At 42.9% G+C, this 19537-nt stretch overlaps 1 protein-coding gene across 1 annotated transcript; it reads left to right on the forward strand.

The window, feature by feature from the left end:
* The first annotated feature begins 2023 nt into the window (after positions 1-2023).
* On the forward strand, positions 2024-16013 carry LOC134405802 (vomeronasal type-2 receptor 26-like). The gene is made up of 6 exons (XM_063137055.1): positions 2024-2235; positions 2756-3047; positions 7307-7438; positions 9349-9576; positions 10145-10271; positions 15112-16013. Exons 1-6 carry the CDS (start codon positions 2024-2026, stop codon positions 16011-16013), a joined length of 1893 nt encoding a protein of 630 aa, XP_062993125.1.
* The last annotated feature ends 3524 nt before the right edge of the window (positions 16014-19537 follow it).

A 19537-nucleotide genomic window follows, 5' to 3' on the forward strand; every position in this document is an offset into this window, starting at 1 on the left:
TCCTGTTGACCTACAAAGCTTTTCACGGTCTAGCTCCTTCCTATCTCTCCTCTCTCATCTCACACTATTGCCCCGCTCGTGCTCTTCGCTCCTCTGATGCCATGTTTCTCGCCTGCCCAAGGGTCTCTACTTCCCTTGCTCGGCTTCGTCCATTTTCTTCTGCTGCCCCTTATGCCTGGAACACTCTTCCAGAACATTTGAGAACTACAAGTTCAACCACAGCTTTTAAAGTTCAGCTAAAAACTTTTCTTTTTTCTAAAGCTTTTAGAACTTGATTTTGTTCTGACTTTTATACTGCCTGTTTGGTGCATTCTCTTCCCCTCCTTATTGCTTTACTATGATTTTATTAGAATGTAAGCCTATGCGGCAGGGTCTTGCTCTTTACTGTTTTACTCTGTACAGCACCATGTACTTTGATGGTGCTATATAAATAATAATAATAATAATAATAATAATAATAAGTGCTGGTTTTGACCTTTAAAGCCTTAAAAGGTTTGGGATCAAGTTCCTTAAAGGACCAACTTCAGCCATATCAATCTGCTAACACTTTAAGATCAGAAACAGAGGCCCTTCTCATTTGCCCACCTGTATGAGCAGCTAGCTCATACAGATCACACATAAGAGGGCCTTCTCTATAGTGGCCCCACACCATTGGAACAAGTTGCCACTGGAGTTCCACTATGCTCCGTGACTGCAAGTTTTTAAGAAGACCTTAATTATTTTACCTTGGCCTTCTCTTGGTATGACTTCTGTCATTGCTGCTATTGTTGCTGGTATTATTGTTGGCTTTTTGTTGTTTTATTGCTATTTTACTGTATGTTATGTTTTTATTGCTTTTAATATTTTAACTGTTTTTATGTATTTATTACTATAAAATGCCTTGGGAAAGCTTCTGCCCTGAAATGTGGTCAAGAAAGAAATATTTTAAATAAATAAATAAATAAAGTCCTTGTATGGTAGGGTGAGAAGTTTCTGGCACTCCAGACATTTTGGCCTACAACTCCCCTGAGTTCTAGCCAGCATAGGCAATGGTAAAGGATCATGGAAGTTGCTGGCCAAAACATGTGTAGGGCCATAAATTGCTCACCATTGTTAACATTGTACACGTGATGGATGGGCCAGTTTTAATACCCAGCAATTTTCCTATGAATTCATCAGTTGTTGGTGGTGGTGGTGGCGTTTTTAATTAATTTACATAGACTGTAGTGCAGGTTTGGGATTAGGGGATCTAAGATGTTTTGCTTTGTATTTTCCCCATTTAGCATTTGCTTCTCCCCCCAACCAAGAAAGGGAAAACTCAATTGTAGGAATGGCATTTCTATTCCAAGCATGTCCACAATCTCCTTAATTTAATTCTAGGACACACTGTAGGACATCCTGAACTTATCTGTTTATGTCAACCCCTCCCTCCAAGTGCAGTAGATTTCCAGCAATGGATCAGGATGGGCTAAGTGACCTCGGAGGCCCCTTCCAACAATATGATTCTCCTTGCTCTTTCCTTCCCCACCAATATGGAGCAGTAGAACATAACAAGGAGATCAGACCAATACAATTGCTTCAGCAGTTCTGCTTCTGGTGCTGCAGCACAAGAGTCCACAACAAATGAGAGCAGTAGTTATCTTCCTTGTAATTATCAAAACCACTATAATCAGTTCACCTGGATTAAACCTCCCCCGATGGCTTTCTAGAAAGAAAGAAATTGCACGAGTATGAGATAAGTATATGCCTCCTAGTGGGCCATTGACAGCACCAATTCAGGAGGAGACAGAGGCAGGGGCTCTGTCACTTTGAACAGTTACCCTGTTCTGTTGTATAGGTCAAGCTTCAAACAGTGTCTCTCAGTTGGCATTCATGCTTTCGTAGCTCAGTGGAGGCTGAGGATAGAGATGATACTTGTCACTTTAAGAACTGCACCAAAGGATCAGCTGTCATCCACTTTATTCAAATCAGACTGATAGCAACTGAAGTTGATGTGGAGAGAGACACAGGAGACCCAATGAGTAGAGGGGAGCTTACTATCAACATGCTTCTGTTTCTGATGCTGCTGAAGGTCTCACACATTGTGTACAAAGTCCATACTATTAAATGCACCGGAAATAACCCTGCATATATTCCACATGAGTGGTATGAGCCAGGCGATTTCATCATTGGTGGGATGGCATCTCATATTCATTTCTTTTTCCCAAAAAATTTGTTCAACAAGCACCCTTCTAAGGAGACGTTTAAGCTCCCAATGTAAGGCATTCTTTTTTCCACACCCCACCCCTAAAATGATCTTTAATTGTGTCTTAGTGGTCTGTTATATTTGTATGGCTGATTGCAAAATACTTATGGGGTGGATGTAATAAGAGATCTTACTTTTTTTTAAAAAAAAATGTAGGTGATGTTGGAGGGGCTGCCCGCTACATAGAATCAAGCAAGTCAAAACCACCATCCACTATTGCGAAATGAAGACTGGGGTTATGTGAAAATATCCTTCCAATATTTTATTAAGCCCTCCTGTTATCAAATGTCCTTGCTACCTGTATGTCTGAATGCACTTTCAGACATGCAACCTTGACCTTTGAAGGGATCTTTTAACATTGAGCACTGAGTGTCCTGAAGTTATGCACCTTAAGGAGACTTTTAGAGACACAGAGGTTCATCAGATGAGCATTTTATTGCTTGCTCACTACTTTCTCTACTGTGATAAAATGATTTTGTGCACTGTTTAATTCTCCAGAAAAACAAAAACAAATAAACACTTTATTTGCAGTGTGGTGACGAAGTTCTACCAGCACATCTTGGCCTTGGTGTTTGCCGTTGATGAGATCAATAAGAATCCCAAGATCTTGCCCAATGTCACTCTCGGATTCCACATCTATGACAGCTACTCTGATTCAAGGATGACCTACCGCACCACTCTGGACTTGCTGTTTAACTCCCATCAGTTTCTCCCCAACTATAAATGTTACATCCAGGAAAATGTAATAGGAGTCATTGGGGGACTGAACTATGATACCTCCTCACGCATGGTAGACATCTTAGGTCTTTATAAGATTCCACAGGTAGGAGTGAGTGGGAGCCATGGGGATACCCTCAAACTCTCCCATAATTTATTCGTCTCTTCTCTTTGGCAGGAGCATTTTTTGATTTGTAAATGTAGAGTGGTATGGCGGGGAGTGGGCAGGGGTGAAAAGGAGCTGAAATTTGTTGAACTGCCTCAGGGTATCATTTGGGTATCCATATATAGGCATGAGGGGGCAGAACTTCTAAGGTTGTGGGTAAGGTCCAGGTTTTATCATACCTGGATTAGTTCCATTGATTTCTTGTCTCTGCTTTAAGTATGACTAAAACTGAATCCAATACTGGCCCTTTCTACACCCAAGGGTTATCCCAGGAAAATAGAGGGATCATCCCTGCCTGCTCCTGGGATCCCCTGTGTGTCATTTGGATGCACACGAATGATCCAGGGACAATCCTTGTAGAAATGGCCACTGTCTGCTTAATGCACATAGAGGAGGATTGCTCTAATGCTGAGATGAATGAATATCTAGAGAAATCATTGAGAAGATGTTGTTCTAAGAAAAAGCAACTTAGGAATGAGGTATAATAGCCCACAGACGTATCCTAATTAGAGTGCTTTCAAGCTTATGTTTTAAACATGTATCCTGCCACATGAGGATGATAGCCAAAGTGGGGCCATCTTTGCTTAAACTGCATTGCCTTTTGGGTATGTTGATCGAGTCAGTGAAATTTTTCTGCCTAGGTTCATATTAAGATGTGCTTATCTGTACCAAAAGAATACTATGAAGCCTGGTACAGTATCTAGAGTTGCTAATGAGCAGACATTCCGGTGCTGCCTTATCAAAGACCATGTCATTGCAGTTAATCAATCCAATTAGTAAGTGCACCTAGCTCAAACCAACTCCAGCCAAGGCATCTGGCTTCACTCAAGATGGAGCATCACGTAGTTAGAGATGTCAGTTAAGAATCTCTTTGTCCGTTTGCCGATATAATGGAGGAGCTCGTAAGCTCTGGGTGTGGCTCTCCTCGGCACGAGCTAAGAGAGAGCTCACCCGTTCAGGTGAATGTACCATATTCAAATAAAACAGCGTTGGACTGGTCTGAAGTTTCTGTGCCTCTTAGTGGGACAATTGGTCCGTCCTCCTGGGAGAACGACCCCGGTTTTGGGGGAACAAGGACAAGGGCAGGAAAATGTTAAACTAGAAAATTGTCTTGCTTCTTTTTACCAAACTTAGCTGACAAGTACCAGTATTTTGATGTCTCTCATACTATTGGAAGAACCTGGGGTCATCCGATGCAGATGATTGGTGGGGGATTCAGGACAGATAAAAGGGAAGTACCTCTTCACACAATACATAGTTAAACAATGGAATTCACTACCACAAGATGGAGCGATGGCCACCAATTTGAATGACTTTAAAGGGGGGATTGGATAAATTCATGGAGGAGAAGTAGTAGTATCAATGGCTACTAGTCTAATGGCTATGGGCTACCTCCAGGATCAGAGGCAGGATGCCTATGTACACTAGTTGCTGGGAAAATGGGTGGGAGGGTGCTTTTGCATTAATGTCCTGCTTGTGGCTTGACTGTGGGCAGTTGGTTGGTCAGTGTGTGAAAAGACTAGATAGACCCTTTGTCTGATCCAGCTGGGCTCTTCTTACTTCTATGGCAGAGTCAAATTCCCATCCATTCTGTTTCTCTTAAGCCTTAGCTAGACCTAAGGTTTATCCCAGGATCATCCCGGGGTCATCTGTGTCCATGTAAATGACACACAGGGGATCCCGGGAGGAGGCAGGGATGACCCCGGGGCGATCCCAGGATAAAGCTTGGGTCTAGCTAAGGCCTTAGCTGCTGGCTAGAACAACTTGTTTATAAATATATGTCATCCTGGATATTCAATGCAAGTACATTCCTTCTTTTTTTCCTTTTTTTTTTTACCTTTTCCTGTTTACCCCACCATTGACTCTTTTTCTCTCTCTGAGTTGGAATATCTTGTATCTAGATTTTCACCTTATTGCTTCGAGATATGTTTATAGGTTCACTGACTTGAGATGTATCTCAAAGCACATCAGTATGGTGATAGGTAGGGTTGTTACCATCCAGAGAGCCCTGATTTTTAACTTAATAACAGGTAGGAAGTCAACATTTAGGACTACCTCTTTGCCCAGCATTTAGAACTACATCTAAATGCTACACAAAATTTCTCCTGTGGAATTGACACTGTTAAAGGCAAATATTTCCCCTTTTTCATGATCTATTTCTCCAAGTATAAATGGGATTGTCTATTTTTGGTGCTTATTCAGGAAAAAAAAGTACTTCCCTATTTTGAAGGGCCTGCTGCTTACAGATGATTTTTTTTTAACAAACTACTTTATTTGAAATTTTAATAAAGACTTTCATCCTAAACTTATTTCATTGAATGTAAGTGTTACTCAAATCAGTGCTTCTGGTTTGTTTTATTACACATAAATAAAGTTCTATCTGGGAATATTTTTTAATGGGGATTGACCTCTTCAAAACATACTTCATCCATTCTCTGCCCCTTTCCCTAAGTTCCTTCTGGTTTGAAGAAGCTAAATGGAATTATATATTTTTCTAAGCTAGAAAGAAAATATAGAGACAGTGGTAATACAATTTCTTGATTGAAATGTTTATTACTATTTTATGAATCCATATAACCCATACTAGATGTCCTTCCAAATTCAATGACAGGGTTTAAAGTAGGGGTGTGCACGGACCTCCCGCTCCGCTTCTCTTCCAGATCTGCGATTTGCAGATTGGGCCACTCCACCCTGCCCTCGCTCCACCTATGTCCGCTCCGCTCCGCTGCGGAGCTCTGGATCCGGATCAGAGCTCCGTTTTCCCCCCCCCATAGGCTTGCATTAAGCTAAAAAAGTATAAAACTTTTTCTGTTAAAGTTAGAAACCTCAAGTTTGGCACCATGACACCTCATGAATGTATACACATGCACGCCAAGACTCAAGGCAATCCCATCATCCCTTAATTTTGGGGGAATTTATGAAAATCGGGCACCCCATTCACATCCCTTTCGATAGCTCCGTCAATTTGCATGTAAAAAACCTCAAACTCACCACCATGATAGCTTATCTAGGGATACATATGCACGCCAAGACTCAAGGCAGTCCCATCATCCCCTGATTTTTGGGGAACTTATGAAAATCGGGCACCCCATTCACACCCCTTTCAATAGCTCTGTCAATTTGCACGTTAGAAATCTCAAACTCACCACCATGATAGCTTACCCAGGGATACACAGGCATGCCAAGACTCAAGGCAATCCCATTATCCCCTGATTTTTGCAGAATTTATGAAAATCGGGCACCCCATTCACACCCCTTTCGATAGCTCCATCAATTTGCATGTTAGAAACCCCAAACTCACCACCATGATAGCTTATCCAGCAATACACACACACGCCAAGACTTAAGGCAGTCCCATCATCCCCTGATTTTTGGGAAATTTATGAAAATCAGGCACCCCATTCACACCTCTTTCGATAGCTCCGTCAATTTGCACATTAGAAACCTCAAACTTGCCACCATGATAGCTTATCCAGGGATACACATGCACACCAAGACTCAAGGCAGTCCCATCATCCCCTGATTTTTGGTGAATTTATGAAAATCGGGCACCCCATTCACACCCCTTTTGATAGCTCCGTCAATTTGCACTTTAGAAACCTCAAACTCGCCACCATGATAGCTTATCCAGGGATACACATGCATGCCAAGTTACAAGCCGACGGCGATGGCAGCAGAGCCCGGTAAGGGACAAAAGGGGAGGGGGGGCCTTACCTGCATCCGTCCGCAGTCCATCGGCTTCTTCAATTGAGCCCGCGGTTCAACCAGGAAGTCTGGGCCGCAAGGGCAACAGCGACAGCAGCAGGGCCCGGTAAACCCCACTTACCTTTCCGGCTGAGCTCCGGATCGTGGCGAAGGATCCGCCTTCACCTCGATCCTCTTCGTTACGCTCCACCGCCCCCCCCCCAATCCTCTTCGCCTCCGCCTTAAGGGCAGGCGAAGCGCCCCGCTCCGCTTCTAATTCGCTGGTCCGATTAGAAGCGGAGCACATCCCTAGTTTAAAGTAAGTAAACAACAGAATAATTAAGAGTACAAATCTTATGCATAACTCCACTGATTGAATTCAGTGGAGTGAACTCCCAGAGAAATGTGAATAGCATTGCAGCTTAAATAGATGAGAATAATGATTAAGAATGACATCAAATTTTCCCGTTGCCCTTATGAAATTTCAGGGTTCTTCTTCTTCTTCTTCTTTTTAGATTTCATTTGGTGCCTTTGAACAAGCAATGAGTGATCATACCACTTTCCCTGCCTTTTACCGAATGGTCCCCAATGAAGCCCTGGAATACCAAGGACTTGTCCAGTTACTTCTGCATTTCCAGTGGAAATGGGTAGGGCTAATTACTTCAGATGATGATGGTGGAGACCGTTTCTTACGGACTATGGAGCCACTGCTTTTGCAGAACAGGATCTGTTCAGACTTCACAGAAAGGTTCCAAAAAAACTTGTATTTTTACCATAGCATAAATGAAATGCTCTTTAACAGAAAGGGGATTGTGCCAGCTTTCATGATGAGCAATGCCAATGCAGTTGTAGTACATGGAGAAACGGCATCCATTACATGGTTGCAAGCTGTTATACTGGGAAGCAGAGTACTTCTGCTCGTCTTTCCTCATTATAAGGAGATGGTCTCTGCATCAAAAGTATGGATTACAACAGCCCAAATTGATTTCACATTAAATTCTTTTCTAAGGTTTAGCGGTTTTGATATAAAAATGTTCCATGGTTCCATATCCTTTACAATTCCAGCAAGAGAGCTACAAGACTTCAAAGAATTAATTGAGCTAGTAAATCCTTCTTGGACCAATGAAGATGGATTTATCCATGATTTTTGGGAACAAGCATTTGGTTGTTCAGTTTCCAGTTCCACTTCGGGTTTCATAAGTGGAAAATGTACTGGAGAGGAGATGCTGAAGAATCTTCCTGGGACTTTTTTTGAAATGAGCATGACTGGCCACAGCTACAGTATCTATAATGCTGTGTACATGATGGCACATGCCTTACACATCTTGTACTCAGCTACAGCCAACCACAGAACAATAGAGGGCAAAGGCAGACTGTCTTCCCAGAACATAGAATCCTGGCAGGTAAATTTTCCTCACAGACAAAAGTCAATGTTCATGACCTGGATAGTGGATAATGGTCTGGCATTGTGAAAATTCAAGGTCTACTGAGGCAAGGTGATAAACTCAGGCCTAGAGGCCTGGAGTTTTTCTGTTGGGAGGGGGTACCCTTGAGAGGAGTAGTTTAATTCCTTCCATTAAGATTCATTCCCTGGTTAAGTTTCATTTCTCCAGTTCAGTTTCATTTTTTTTCTAAAGTGGGAATTGTGCTTTCTGTTTTCAGGGGAAAGGATGAACCACTTGCCCTCTTGATCGCTGTCCTCCTTGGCTAATTAAGGATGACCTGCATGCTATGTGTAGGTCCAGGGTGTGGTCAATGCCTCATTGTGTGAATGGGTACCATCTAAGCCTGCTTCATTGCTTACAATGATGCAGAGTATTATTATTATTATTATTATTATTATTATTATTATTATTATTATTATTTCCCACCTTCTCCCCAGTACTGGGACTCAAAGCGGTTTACAAGATTAAAACATGTACAATTAAAACATATAAATATAAATTACAAAAGTTAAAATAGAATTAAACGTACAGTAAAATTAAAAATGTGTTAATTTTTTTTAAAAAAAGTAACAGATTAAAAGGGGGGATCCAATACATTAGCCCAGGTCCAGTGTAGTTCCAAAAGTCTGCTAAAACAAAAAAGTTGTTGCTGCCTCCGTAACTGTAGCACAGAAGGAGCCAGACTAGCCTCCCTGGGAAGGGAGTTCCAGAGCCTTGCAGCAGAATCATTCCCAAAAAACCACCAAGGACCTTGACAAGATCAGTAGCTCTATCTGCTGGAAAATCACCCAGGGCATTCTGGAACCCATCAAGAGCCATAAGGGTAGATCATCTTAATAGGTCCCTCACCCCATCTTCTACAGTTCCTTCCTTTCCTTGTCAAATGTGAATGTCATAGAGCTATCAGGTGGGATACTTAGAATAGACTCACTGAAATCAGAACTAAAATCCAATTGATTTCAATAGGTCTTCTCCAAGTTTGACTAAGCCCATCCCTACAACTGCTACCTAAAGAGGGATACTCGGCTTTCATGAAAAGCTGTTTGAATGATCTTTAAAAGAGTATCACACCTTCTTTTAGATAATTGTATCCTTCTCTTCTCTCCAACTAGCTCCATTCGTTGATACAGAAGGTCTCATTCAACAACAGTGCTGGAGATGAAATTGCATTTAATGGTTGTGGAGAGTTAACAGGTGGCTTTGATGTGACAAACTTAGTCACTTTCGCAAATCACTCCTTTGTCAGGGTCAAAGTGGGAAGACTGGATCCTCATGCTATTCCAGGCAAATTATTAACCATTAATGAAAATAGAATTGTATGGCAGAGAGCCATGACTAAGGTGAGAAACCTACTATCTCACAAATGTCAATATTTATGGTGATCCAATTAAATATGTCAGTGATAGATGTAATGAAAATGAAGAAAGCATTTCTTTGCACAACATATATACTATATGAATTTCACTTCAATAACCCTATTGCATTGGCAAACAGAAGAAAAGGAGTAAAGCAATATGGTGGCCATTCCAGTTGACAAAAGCTACAGGAACAAAAATGCAACATCCAAAGATGACATTTTCTGACTGATATGGACTAACTCAGAAAAATATTGCCCATTATTACTTTCATGTGAAATCTGAGACAATTCTCAAGTTATTGGCCTTAGATAGAATGCTAAGGTAGTTGTACCATTGACATGATTCAGTATGGGAATATAAATCTTCTAGTGCTCACAGAATGCTTAGTACAACAGATATTCCTGTTGTACTACATATGTACTAGATATTCCTGTTGTATTCCTGTTGTACCTGTTATACAACAGATATTCCTGCTGTGCATGTCGAGATGTAATATTCCACATTTTCCAAACATTTTCTTAATAGTAATTTCTTTCAATCTTTTGGACAGGTGCCACCTCTTTCCCTCTGTAATAACCCCTGCCATCCAGGTTACAGCAAGAAGAAGAAGGAAGGGGAGAAATTTTGCTGCTATGACTGTGATCCATGTCCAGAAAGGATGTTCTCAAACCAGGATGGTAGCAGATATGACATTTTATCAAATTATACACATTAGTAATAGAAAATCCAAGCAACTCTTTCTGTTGTTGACTTTTGGAGGTTTTTCTGGTGCTATTTTTTTCTCATTTATTGAAGGGGGGGGGCAGCTAAAGTTCCACCATTGTAAGTCTCAAAATTCAGCAGTTAAAAAAAAGACACCTGTTGAGCTAATAACTTGAAACTTAGGCCTCATCTACACCATGCAGGATATTGCACTATGAAAGCGGTATATAAAAGGCAGAAGCCACACCAAGCAGGATATTCCAGTATGAAAGTGGTTAATGGGCCCCAACAGTTGTCAGTGCACTTCAATATCGCTACAAAGCAGTAGTGTGGCTCCTGCCTTTTAGATACCGCTTTCATACGTCTTTCATAATGCAATATCCTGCTTGGTGTAGATGAGGCCTTGGTCTATCTGACATACCTGATGAGTTTACAATTGTGCAAAATTTCAAAGCAATCTGATAAAAAGGACACAGACTAAGGTCACAGAATGATTAAGTAGGATTTTAGTACCTCTGCACAATTCAGGTATGAATGCTTGTAGGCAGATTCCCACAAGCATCTGAATGTGTGTCCATAAAGTATGAATGGACACTCAATGTAAAATATAAACACCCCTTTTATGTAACAATGTAAATTGTTACATACATTCCCCATCCCTCCAAACGTTGGAGGCGGCATCCAAAAGTTTTGAACTTCAACTCCCAGGATTTTTTACCTTTGCCATTGTTGGATGAGGCTGATGGGAATTGAAATCCAAAAAGGTCTGGAGGTCACTAGGTTGGTGAAGGCTGATGTAAAATGTACCCTCTTTATAGGAGCATAACCCTTCTCAGTCTTCTAAACACCTCCTTCCTCTCGGGAGAAGATGAGAATCATGTAAATCATATTGAGGATCTTGTTTGAGGAAGAAAGGTGGGACAGAAATACAGTATTAAAGAATTACAATCTGAGCACTTATTTATTCAGGCATTGTTGTTATATATGTCAATCTCCCATAATTTCTCTTAATCATGCCTGTTTGTTCAGATCTATTAACATTTCTAGCAACATGGGGACAGTATCAGCCCCAGGTCAGTTTGGCACACATTAAAAACTAGGGATGTGCTCCGCTCCGATTAGGAGCGTAGAAGCAGTAGCGGATTGGCCTGCTCCGCCTTACCCAGAGGCGGAGTAGGAGCGGACCGCGGACCCCCTAGAAGCAAGGCGAAGAGAAGCGCCCATTTTTCGGAGCTCCAAGTTCAGGCGGAGCGCTCCGGTCGCCATCTTGAAAACATTTCGCCATAGGATTGCATTGCGGCAAATAATCGCGCATAACTACGTTGTTTTTGAAGCTATCGTTCTGGAAATTCTTGTGCACAGAGAGTCGTGGATGGGGGTCATTTTGAGACCACTCTCACCTCTCTGCGTTGTCTGGGTCGCGGGCTATATTTTTGTGAAAATCGGGTCAACCGCGCGGCTCAAACTGCGTTTTCGGCTTTTCGCCCATAGGATTGCATTGAGGGAAAGAATCGGGGATAACTGGGGGGGGGTTTAAGCTATCGTTCTGGAAATTCTTGTGCACAGAGAGTCGTGGATGGGGGTCATTTTGAGACCACTCTCACCTCTCTGCGTTGTCTGGGTCGCGGGCTATATTTTTGTGAAAATCGGGTCAACTGCGCGGCTCAAACTGCGTTTTCGGCTTTTCGCCCATAGGATTGCATTGAGGGAAAGAATCGGGGATAACTGGGGGGGGGGTTTAAGCTATCGTTCTGAAAATTCTTGTGCACAGAGAGTCGTGGATGGGGGTCATTTTGAGACCACTCTCAACTTTCTGCATCGTACGGGTCGCGGGCTAGACGTTTTTAAAAAATCGGCGGGAAAAATACCTTTTTCAAAGGGCTGAGGGGCAGAGTCAGCTCCCGGTCATGATGATCCCAAAGTTGGAGGCGGGCATAGGCAAAACAGGTAACTTGGGATTCTGGGAAACTTCTCTTTCTTCATCTGAACGGGCTTTTCCCCGTGTTTTTTAACACAGTAGCCCCACCAAATGCACAAACACAACCTGAAATCATATACTAAGCCAAGAATAAGAGATAGAAACACAGCACTGCTCCCCACCCTAACCTTGGGGAACAACTGAATCGATGTGGTGCAAGGGGATGAGCTCCCCTAGGGCATCTCATCGTGGACGTGCCCCCACTCTCTCCTGCACTGGAAGGCCATTAGAGCCTTCCAAAGAGAGTAAAACGGTGGAGCAATGCCTATCATGAGTTGAAGTGAATGGTCACTTTTCAGTGGTGGAGCAATGCCTGTTCTGAGTCGAAGTGAGCGTTTTACTTCTTCTCAGAGCTGTGGCTGTCAGTGTCTTGAACTGGCAGCTACTTCCCCCTCCCCCGGGCACGTCCCCCTATTGCTGGTAAAAGACAGATATAGCCTTTTAAAAAAAGTTCTTCTTGTTGTTTATTGAGCAACACTGCTGCTTTTAATTCCACCGCTCCTTTGTTTATTGATTGATTTATTCCATTTTATATGCATTACTGGCTTATCCTTGGCTCACTTCCTTATGCCCCCAGAAATGCCAGCTGCATGCCTGCCTGCCTTCCCTCCCTCCTCCCCTGCCCACCTCGCAGGGATGGTGTGGGGGGGGTGCCCGATTTTCAAAAATTCGCCAAAAATCAGGGGATGATGGGATTGCTTTGAAACTTGGCATGCGTGTGTATATCCCCATGAGGTGTCATGGTGCCAAACATGAGGTTTCTAACTTGAACAGAAAAAAAGTTGTATAATTTTTTAGCTTTCAATGCAAGCCTACGGAGCTCCGGGCGGAGCGGAGCGGAAGTGGGCGGAGCAGGGGCGGGGCGGAGCGGCCCGATCCGGAAAATGGCGGATCTGCAAGTGAAGCGGAGCGGGGGGTCTGTGCACACCCCTATTAAAAACTAAGCCTCCACCAGCCGGGTACATTGTGCTAAAAAAATAAAAATAAATCCTATACAACCCTCAATGACAAGTGAACAACTCATCTTACTCTGTCTTCCAGGTTGATGGTGCCAAGCTCATAACATAAGAGAGAAAACAGTTCTGATTGGACTCAATGGCCTTTTAGGCCCCTTCCAATTCTACTATTCTATGATTCTATGATTTTAAGAAATCCCACTCATCTGTCTGCCCTCTGAGCTCATGTGGCCCTTCGTCCCATAAGGGCCATGTACAAAATGTCCTCCCAACTAACACAATGGGGGATGGGGCAATAAATATTGCATTATTAAGCAAATACTCCAGTTATTTTTGGAGCTTTAGCATTTTTATGGCAATTTTCAAAGATTTGTAAAGCAGAGTACAAGTTATATCCCACAAATGGTTTTCATGTAAAAGTGGGTATCCATGAGCTTTCCGTAGCCAGGGTGCCACAACAGAGAAAGCCTCTCCCATATCCCAACACAGTGTATGGTTCACGTTGGTGGGACGTGGAGGAAGGCTCCTCCAATAGACCTTAAGTCTCAGCCAGGCGCGCACACACACACACACACACACACACACATATATATATATATATGAGAAAGATTGAGTTAAAAGAACCTGAAAGAAAAGTGAACTGCTAGGCTGGGATGGGACAAAAATGATCTCTTCTGTAGGGCTGTGCTCTGCTTCTCATCAGAGTGTGGAAGCAATCGTGAGGTGGCCTGATTTGCCTCCGACAAAGGCGGAGATGAAGCGGGTTGGGGGGCTGCGGATCGAGGCAAAGAGGATCGAGACTAAGCGGATCCTTTGCCTCAATCCAGAGCTCCAAAAAAAAAGGAAGTGGAGGCTTACCTGGCGCTGCCACAGTCTGTGCAGTGATGGTGGCAGAGCCAGGTAAGGGGGCAGAGGGATGGGGCTTACCTGCCTCTGTTGCGGTCCGGTGGCAGCTTCAACTGAGGCTGAGGCTCAAACCAGAAGACCAGGTAAGAACCGCAGTCTGTGCAGCGACAGAGCCAGGTAAGGGGACAGGGTCTTACCTGAGTCTGTCGCATTCCGGCAGCGGCTTCACCTGAGGCCGAGGACTCAATGGGAAGACCAGGCCGTGATGGACACAGGTAAGGGGGAAGGATGAAGGGGACCTTACCTGCCGCCGCTGCTGCCACCGCAGTCCATGCGGCGACGGTGGCGGAGCAAGGTAAGGGGGCAGGGGGGAAGGGTCTTACCTGAGTCCGTCGCGTTCCGTCAGCAGCTTCAACTCAGCCCGAGGACTCAAATCAGAGGACCAGGCCGCAGCATGGTATTCCTGTTTAAGTCCTCGGGCTCAGTTGAAGCAGCCACCAGACTGCGATGGATGCAGGAAAGGGGGATGAGGGAGGGGGCCTTACCTGGTGCCACCAGCACCGTTGCGGAGCTCCGATTCAGAGCCGGAGCTCCGCAGCAGAGCAGAGCGGCCCATAGGCAGATTGATGTGGGGTGGAGCGGGCCTGATCCAGAATTTGCAGATTGGGTGCAGAGCAAATTGGGGGGTCCGTGCACAGCCCTACTCTCCTGTATGAATGAGCTTGCTTGTAGAGAGATTGATTTTTTTAATCAAAATCACCTTTGTTGCCTTCAAGTTTTTTGAACTGCTGTTTGAATTATTCTCATTTCACTGCATACACCCCTTCATTTAAAAAAAAAAAATGGAAGGAAGGAGTCAAAGACCATGAGATAGTTCATGAAAGAAATGCCAGAATTGATTGTCTTTTTGAAGCATCTTGGACAGATGTTTTTTAAAACTTTTGTGCTGAAAATTATCAGGCTAAGTGGATAGCTCTTAACCTTGAGAACAGATTTTGGTTCTCTTAAAATTGACTTTCGTTTGTTCATTTTCAGACATGGAAACTTGTGTCAATTGTCCAGTTGATCACTATCCAAATAAATTCCACGATGAATGCATCCTTAAGAATCCAAACTTCCTAGCTTTTGAAGACACTTTGGGCATCATTTCAACGTCTTTTGCACTTGTATTGTCTCTGACCACAGTTCTGGTGCTTGGCATCTTCATTAGAAACAGGGACACTGCCCTAGTGAAAGCCAACAATCGAAGCTTGACCTATATTCTCCTCTTCTCTCTCCTCTTGTCTTTCCTCTGTTCCTTTCTGTTCATTGGAAAGCCTAATAAGGCCACCTGCCTTCTTCAACAAACAGTGTTTGGCATTGTCTTCTCTGTGTCACTTTCAACCATCTTGGCAAAAACCCTATCTGTGCTTTTGGCATTCATAGCTACCAAACCAGGATCCCAGATGAGGAAGTGGGTGGGGAAAAGGTTGTCATATTCCACTGTTCTCTCATGCTCTGTTATTCAAACATGGATCTGTGCTCTGTGGTTGGCTACATCTCCTCCATTCCCAGATTTGGACATGACCTCAATGGCTGAAGAAATTGTCCTGTTGTGTAATGAAGGGTCAGCCACCATGCTCTATTGTGTCTTTGGCTACATGGGCCTCTTGGCTGCTGCCAGCTTTACTGTGGCCTTCCTGGCCAGGAAGTTGCCTGACAGTTTTAATGAAGCCAAGTTCATCACCTTCAGCATGTTGGTCTTTTGCAGTGTGTGGGTGTCCTTTGTTCCAATCTACCAGAGCACCAGAGGAAAAAACATGGTGGCTGTGGAGATCTTCTCTATCTTGGCCTCTAGCACTGGGTTACTCTGCTGCATATTTTCCCCCAAATGTTACATTATTGTAGTGAGGCCTGAATTGAACAAGAAAGAGCATCTAATGCGAAGAAAGATATAACTAACAGAAGAGTGTATGGTTTCATTTATTGTATACTAACAAGAATAAAAACATGGCATTAATGGTAACTCATCAAGATTTGAATATGTGCTATTTGCCTGCCCAACCATTCCATGGGGTCAGGAATTATTTTCAAATGAATAAACTCTGCAATTGTGGAGCGGAGCAGAACGGAGGCAGGTCGTCCCAAAGGGGAGCGGAGCTGATCTGAAAGTTGTGGATCGGGATCCGGAGCGGATTGAGGGGTCTGTGCACTGCCCTAATATTGAATATACAAATATTAAAACACATTAATAAAATGAGTGATACAAAATCATTAAGAAACTGAGCAGTAAAGTTGTCACTACAAAGGTTATGATCAGCTAGTCATAAGAGAACTGGTGAGGATGACCAAGTTCAGGACCATCTGTAAACAGGACAATTTAGTTATGGGATGGAAACTCACGAGATTTAGACTACATGTTACTACACAGTCCCCCCTGCCCATTTATGGTCTATGGTACCAGTCAGAATCAGTCACCTGCTGTTTCTGGTTTTCATTGCCAGAAAGGTATCCAGTTATAATGTAAATTGCTGGTAGAGGAGGAAATGCTAAACACCCCCAGTCCACGCCCCTCCCCACACTCTAGGGTCCTGGTTCATATTAGGCCCCAGTGCTAACATTTGAGCAGTGGAGGCTGATGGCTCTAATTTCAGTGGCTACGAATCTTCTCTGGGTTTTAGTCAAAACCATCCAGAACTCTAAAGGAGCTATTCAAAGTGCTGAACCTATTTTGTGGTTAAGGTTCAGCACCACCTCGGGTAGCTTTTTTAAGAGTTCCTGCTGACTCACCCTAAGAATAATACCACAACATGGGTTCCACAGCTATTTGCCATTGACCATATTGAGGAAAACATATTTTTTTAAGAACATCACTTAATACGTTTCAGCATAATTAAAAAATGAGATCATTTTTGTTCAAGAATTACTAGTCCTGGAATACGTAAAAAGATCTTCCATAAATGGCATTTGGTATTGTAGGTTATTGTGAAGAACACCATACAAAAGGTGTTTGTACCTGCCCCCTCCCAAAAAAAATGAAAAGGCCCGGCTCACAGGATTGGAAAGTGGATCTGTTACAGTTTAGAACTGAATGTAACATGTAAGTGTAAGTGCTCTGTCAGACTAATTTAGGGGATTTGTGTGCTTCTTCCTCAGCAGATTCTGAGGAAGCTTGATGGCTCAGGGTCTATGGGTGGTCTTCTCCTACACATGGCCCCGGATAGCCCCACATTGATCTGCTAAGGAAGATCAATCCTTAGCAGATCTGCTAAGGAAGATCAAGGTTCACCTCACCACCTTGTCTGGGCCTTGCAGCTTTGTGTGAGTGAGTTGAACAGGCCTTAATCAGAGGCCCAGTCCCTATTCTTGTGGATCTCATGGCTTTGAAGGACCATGTCTGAAGAAGCCTCTTTTCTCTTTCAAAAATGCATCAGAATGTTCAGAAATGTTATTTTTTTGGTGGGGTGACACACACACAAATAAACTTGCTCTGAAACAGCATATTATGACATTATTATTATTATTATTATTATTATTATTATTATTATTATTATTTACATTTATATATTGCCCCATAGCCAAAGCTCTCTGGGTGGTTTGACTATGTCCAGCAGGACCTGAAATGACCAGATAGAAACAGCAGGGGGAGAGGGGAGAGAGCTGTTACCTCAGTGAAAGAAAAAGAAGATTGGCAATTGATGTGGTGGGAGTGAAAGAATGTGAAGAGTTAGAGTTGGAGGTCATGGCTGGCAAAGAGAGAAGATAAAAGAAATTCTTCATTAGACAGAGTGGGATGTGTTGACATAAGCACCCAGGACACTACAGAAGAGTGAGAACAAAACATTTGAACCAATTATTGTTAGCAGAAGTCTCTTCCTAAAATAACTGTGGCCTAATCTACACCAAGCAGGTTGTTCCATTATGAAAGCAGTATATAAAAGGCAGGAGCCACACTACTGCTTTATAGTGGTACTGACGTGCACTGACAACTGTTGGGGCCCATTGACACATACCATATACCGCTTTCATACCGCTATATCCTGCTTGGCGTGACTCCTGCCTTTTATATACCGCTTTCATAGTGCAATATCCTGCTTGGTGTAGATGAGGCCTCTGTGTGACATACATTTATTCATTTTCAGACATGGAAACCGGTGTCCATTGTTCTGAAGGTCACTATCCAAATAAATTCCACAATGAATGCATACCTAAGATTTCAAACCTTTTAGCTTTTGAAGACACTTTGGACATCTTTTCAACGTATTCTATTCTTTTATTGGCCTCATCTACACCAAGCAGGATATCACACTATGAAAGTGGTATATAAAAGGCAGGAGCCACACCAAGTAGGATATAGCAGTATGAAAGCGGTATATAATATGTCTCAATGGGCCACAACAGTTGTCAGTACACTTCAATACCGCTATAAACTAGTAGGGTGGCTCCTGCCTTTTATATACCACTTTCATGGTGGAATATCCTGCTTGGTGTAGGTGATGCCATTGTCTCCACAAAAGAGGAAAAGGTCAGTTGTATGTTTGGCCTTTCTATTCCAAGCACACAAACTTAATCATTGATTCCATTCTAGAAATCATTGTGGATAAGCATGTATGGATTTTGTTAAATTAATTCCATCTGTGTTTTGCATAGCGTAAGACATGTTTCGCTCTATCATCTGCTCATTGACAGCGGTGGATTTTTTTGTATGAGAATTTATTTTGTTTGCAAATGCACATTTGCACTAGTGTGCCCTTGCTTTCACACTTGCACTAACACACCTCTCAAGAATTTTTTTTAAAAAAGGTCCAGCAGGTCCAGGAAAAAAGCAAGTCTGAAGGTAAGATTCATAAGGATCCTGGCCCATTTGAATCTTTTTCAGACCATTTCAGAGTCATTTTGAACTTTCCTATTTATGTGAACACCCATTCCAAGTTTAGTGGATTTCCTGCAATAGCACGGGTTGGACTAGATGACCTTTTTGGTCCCGTCTAACTCCACCATTCTACCTGCTATTTCCTGCCTCACCACTAATCAGCAATCAAATGTAGAGGGAGATGAGACAAATACGTTTGTTTTGGCAGTTCTGCTACAGTTGTTGCATCATGGAGTCCAAAAACATTTCAGAACATTTTAGATGCCCTGTAATTAACAAATTAGTATAATCAATTCACCTGCAATGTTCTTTCTCCAATGGCTTTCCAAGGGGGAGAGTGTAGTCACGCAAGTCTGAAATATATGTATACCTCCCAGTATGTCATTGAAGCACCGATTCAGGAGGAGAAAGAGGCAGAACTTTGACACCTTAAACAGTTACCCTCTTTCATTGTATAGGTCAAGCTTCACAGGGTGCATTTCAATTGGAGCTCAAGCTTTGGAAACACAGTTGGGATTGAGGATAGAGCATTGGTAGAGTCAGCTGCCATCCATCTTGTTCAAATCTTCTTGTTAATGTAGAGAGAGGCAGAAAGAGAGAAAGTGAGAG

Source organism: Elgaria multicarinata, chromosome 11 (assembly GCF_023053635.1).
Source record: "Elgaria multicarinata webbii isolate HBS135686 ecotype San Diego chromosome 11, rElgMul1.1.pri, whole genome shotgun sequence".
NCBI classification, from domain to species: domain Eukaryota; kingdom Metazoa; phylum Chordata; class Lepidosauria; order Squamata; family Anguidae; genus Elgaria; species Elgaria multicarinata.

Bases quoted from the DNA above. Each gene is read 5' to 3' on its own strand.
- LOC134405802 (XM_063137055.1), top strand. From the start codon at position 2,024: ATGCTTCTGTTTCTGATGCTGCTGAAGGTCTCACACATTGTGTACAAA. The intron at 2,236-2,755 runs GTAAGGCATTCT...CTTTATTTGCAG, and splicing joins GAGACGTTTAAGCTCCCAAT to TGTGGTGACGAAGTTCTACC. The intron at 3,048-7,306 runs GTAGGAGTGAGT...TCTTCTTTTTAG, and splicing joins GTCTTTATAAGATTCCACAG to ATTTCATTTGGTGCCTTTGA.